The sequence below is a fragment of the Magnolia sinica genome, chromosome 8 (assembly GCF_029962835.1).
Source record: "Magnolia sinica isolate HGM2019 chromosome 8, MsV1, whole genome shotgun sequence".
Taxonomy (NCBI): domain Eukaryota; kingdom Viridiplantae; phylum Streptophyta; class Magnoliopsida; order Magnoliales; family Magnoliaceae; genus Magnolia; species Magnolia sinica.
This window is the reverse complement of record NC_080580.1, coordinates 73,630,938-73,635,228: the sequence shown is the minus strand read 5'-3', so window position 1 is coordinate 73,635,228 and position 4,291 is coordinate 73,630,938. Positions and strand designations below refer to the sequence as shown.

At 43.0% G+C, this 4,291-nt stretch overlaps 1 protein-coding gene across 1 annotated transcript; it reads right to left on the bottom strand.

Moving 5' to 3' along the window:
• Nucleotides 1-770: 770 nt before the first annotated feature.
• On the bottom strand, nucleotides 771-4,030 carry LOC131254053 (zinc finger protein CONSTANS-LIKE 7-like). Its single transcript, XM_058255091.1, has 3 exons — nucleotides 3,568-4,030; nucleotides 2,851-3,000; nucleotides 771-1,011 (listed from the first exon to the last, which is right to left on the bottom strand). Exons 1-3 carry the CDS (start codon nucleotides 3,997-3,999, stop codon nucleotides 970-972), a joined length of 624 nt encoding a protein of 207 aa, XP_058111074.1. The 5' UTR covers nucleotides 4,000-4,030; the 3' UTR covers nucleotides 771-969.
• Between the last annotated feature and the right edge of the window lie 261 nt (nucleotides 4,031-4,291).

The window sequence follows — 4,291 nt, the reverse complement described above, 5'->3', positions numbered from 1 at the left end:
TAACAGATCACATTATAAAAAGAAGGATGAAACAGACTGCGCCCAAAAAGCCTGCGTCGAGAAATTTCTTTTGTATTTTCTTTTAATTACAACAATATCCAAACAGCATATGATATTTTCCACATGAGTAATGATCAGATACAGCTATTTTCTTGCCACGTGTCAAATAGTAGTATCCTATCCGTACAAAAGGTGTAGTATCCTTGCCATGCACACAGCCGATGGTATGAGTTAGTGTGATGGAATGGTCGGAAACGGATTGGCTACTCCCCCTGCCACCAGCCAATGGCTGATGGTCGGTGCTCTGTGGGCCCCACAATGATATATGTGTTTCATCCATGCCGTCCATCTATTTTTCTAGATCATTTTTGGTTATGAGACCAAAAATTAGGTATATCTAAATCTCAAGTGGACCACATTACTTGAAAATGTGTTGAATGAACATTGACCATTAAAAACTTTTTGGGGCCCATAAAAGTTTTGGATCAAGCTGATATTTGTTTTTTCCCTTCATCTAGGTCTGTATGACCTAATCAACAGATTGGATGTCAAATAAACAGTACAGTGGGCCTTAGGAGGATTTTAATGGTGGATTTCCAATCACCATTGTTTTCCTGTGGTGTGGTCCACCTGAGATTTATTTACCTCTAATTTTTGGAATCAGACACTAAAATGATTTGTAAAAATGGATGAACGGCATGGATGAAACACATACATCATGATGGGGCCCACAAGCACCGACCATCAGCCACGGGCTAGTGGCAGGGGGAGTAGCCAATCCGTTTCCGGAATGGTCCACCCAATGAGTGGATCACCGGGTTTTATTACCTGGTGATTATCACGGTGTGGCCCACTTTTTGTACGGATAGGATATGCCACATGTGACACGTTTGCACAAAAAATGGCTGTATCAGAACTCATGATAGAATCTTTGTACCTGATCATATCTCTTTTCGTGATCGTTCCTGATCATCTGACTACCTTATCTGGAATTCTCTTCACAAATCGACCCTGCAACAATACAGCCATCGTGACTGTCCCTGTGGTTCTCACCACCAATTTAAACGGTGGACACTCAATCCGTACAGATGTAATAGTTTTACAGTGATCCAGACCATCGAAATTGCTGATTCGATTGTGTACAGAGAGTATGCTAAGTATACGATAGTAACCATCTGATTTTGCATGTTGAATTTGGACCGTCTGATATTGTACTTTTAACCATTCATTTGAAAGTCGATGGTTAGGATTTCTCAATCAGTGTGATTTTCTAGCTATGCTCCATCCACAATGGGCCCCACAATTTGGATGGTCTGGATATCGGAAGATGTGTGGTTTATGGAAGGAAATGAGTGACCACTAGAGCTGGGCATCAAGTCGAGTCAGGCCAGGTTAAGGCTGACCCAACTCGATCCGGTTTTGAAATAGGCATGACCCGAACTCGACTTGACTTGATACCGAGTCCAACATGCCTGAACCAATCCAAGTCCGGATTTGGCATGGACTAATCTGGACCAAGTCCGATCCGATCAAAAGTATTGAAACGGTTTGAGTTGGTATCAATTCCAATTAAGAGAGAGAGAGAGAGAGAGAGAGAGAGAGGAGGAGGAGGAGGAGGAGGAGGAGGATGGTAACGGTGGTGGGTGGTTGCTGGGCTTGGAAGAGGAGGAGGGAGGGAGAGAGATTGGGAATGGGTCAACGTGGGTTCAAAGTCTACTTATAGGATTAGAAATACTTAGAAATTATAGTTTTTTTTAATTATATATATACCCAAATCTAAGTCGAGTCGGTTTCAGATTAAGTTGGGTCTCACCAGATTGAGTTTCGGGTTGAATTACTGGGTAACTCAAACTTGACTCGATTTAAGTTAGGATTGGGTGAAGCCTACTCAGTTCTAACCGACTCACCAACTCGGTTCAGGTCGAGTCGGGTTTGAACGAGTCAGGCGAGTCGAGTCATCCAGTGCCCAACCCTAGTGACCACCGTTTTAAGGAAATGATCATGTGTGAGCAACCATAGCAAAAAGTTCGCCATGAGTGAGTATTAACACCGTCCGGTGCAGACCCAACAAAACTGGATGTGGGCCTCATTTGCGTTGACGGTTCCACGGGGGTATTGCCATCTTCTGGGACCCATTTCCCATCCCCGTCGAATCAAAGTGGGACATCGATAAGATTCATCGGCAGGGAAGTCTTGCTATAGCTGTTTGGTTTAACACTGTGGACCAGCTCGCTGCCGGTGAACCTTAACATTATCCATTTGTGAAGTGGGCCCCACTTGCATGGACGCTTTTGGTGGGAACCGCACTGCTTTACATTGCGCAGCGTACCTACCAAGGTTAATTTCACAGATACAGTCACGTGGATGCAACTTTCGTTAGATCCATCCTGTCCATCAGGTAAGCTGCCTCATTGTAACAGTTGAGATAGAATGACCACCGTTAGTTTTATGTAGGGCCCACCGTGATGTTTATATGCCATCCAATCCATTCATCTGATCTCCCTCATCAGGATGAAAGAATTATTCAAAAATTACAATACTAAAAACCTTAGGTGGGCCATACAATGTGAATTTATAGATTTTAGGTGTAATATTTTCAGGGTGGCCCATATAAGTGTTTAATCAGCCTGATTTTTGGTATCAAGAATAAACAAATGGTGTTGTACTTGACGGACGGTATGGATTTCATGCACATTAGGTCGTTTTGCCACATTAAAGAAAGTAACCCAGGCAGCTATGAAGCGCGAGGTACGAAAGTGTTTTACTTTTGGTGGGGTAGGCCCACTTTCTATCACCGTCCCAGTGAGAGAGAGAGAGAGAGAGAGAGAGAGAGAGAGAGAGAGATGTAACCTTGAGTCTGGGTCGTTTGTCTGCATTGATTTTTCGAACTTGATATCTTATCTTCTTAGAGAATAATCTGCTTTGACGCTTCTCTTTGTATCTGAGAATTCGTGCCTCCTTTCTTCTCTTCTCCTCTTCCATTACAGGCACCTCTCCCACCTTCATTATCACAAAATCAGAGGCATTTCCATCATTTAATCAAGATAGTATAAAATTCAAGTGCAATTCAAGATAAATGAAACTTCCACACTCATCATCTCTCTCTCTCTCTCTCTCTCTCTCTCTCTCTCTCTCTCTCTCACACACACGGTACTTCATTGGTAATAGAAATTGGAAACAGTTCCATTTCAATGTTTGTCAAGTGCCAACATGGGGCGGGAATTCCAACATGGATATTGAATTTGATTTTAGCTGACAGGTAGAATTGCATGTTGGGATTCCCACCCAACATCCATCAATGTATGGTGATTGGTGGACACCATCTGTAGTAAATAACCAACTACACACTATCTTACAATCAAATTTACAGTGGTAGTACCAGAAGAGAAATCCAGTTTAGTACTCTGATGGAATACCATGATACTCAGGCAGGCTCTCCCACTGGAAAAGAAAGGGGCCCACCATTTGCATCAAATGGGCCCACAGAGAGCAAAACATTTGGTGGCCCACCAATGTCCTGCTATGAAAGAAAGAAAAAAGAAATTGATAGAGATGAGTTGTACATACATAACCATCATTGGCCATTAAAACTGAATAATCATCAGCCCATGGTGACCGTCCATCAGACCATGCATCCAAAACCTCCTGATAGTTCAAATTCAAAGATATGGTTTTCTTCTCTTCCTCCCAAAATCCTATATTCTCTGGTTTTATCATCATCATGTCGTTACTACATCCTTCTAAGCTTTCTACCATCTTCATCTTACTATCATTCTCTTCTTCTTCTTCTTCTTCTTCTTCTTCTTGTTTGAAGCCTTCATTGGAGATTTCATCCCATGCCATGAAATCCCACTCAACTCCAAAGTTCTCTTCATTTTCATTCCCCAAACTGTCCTCCAGTTCATCTGGAACGTTGATGTCGTCGCACATGTGGCTGTCTTCCACCGTGGGTACCTCTTCTTTCTTTGGGCTTCTTAGGTTGGGATTGGAGGCTGCCATTCTCTCTCTCTCTCTCTCTCTCTCTCTCTCTCTCTCTCTCATGCATGGAATGGATAGAAGGAAATGGAGGAAGAGAGAAGAAGGGGTTGTACGTTGTATTTCGATTTTTTTCCCACGTGGTGCCTTATCATTTTACTATTGGTCAGTGCATGGCCTACTTTGTCGTGACTTGTAATTGGTTGGACTTGCCCAGCCCGAGGAAACGGTGGGACCCGAATCGTCTGCAACACCAGTTTTCCGCAGCGTTTAAAGCAACCAAGCATTGTGGGGCCCATCGTCTGTTATATGTAAA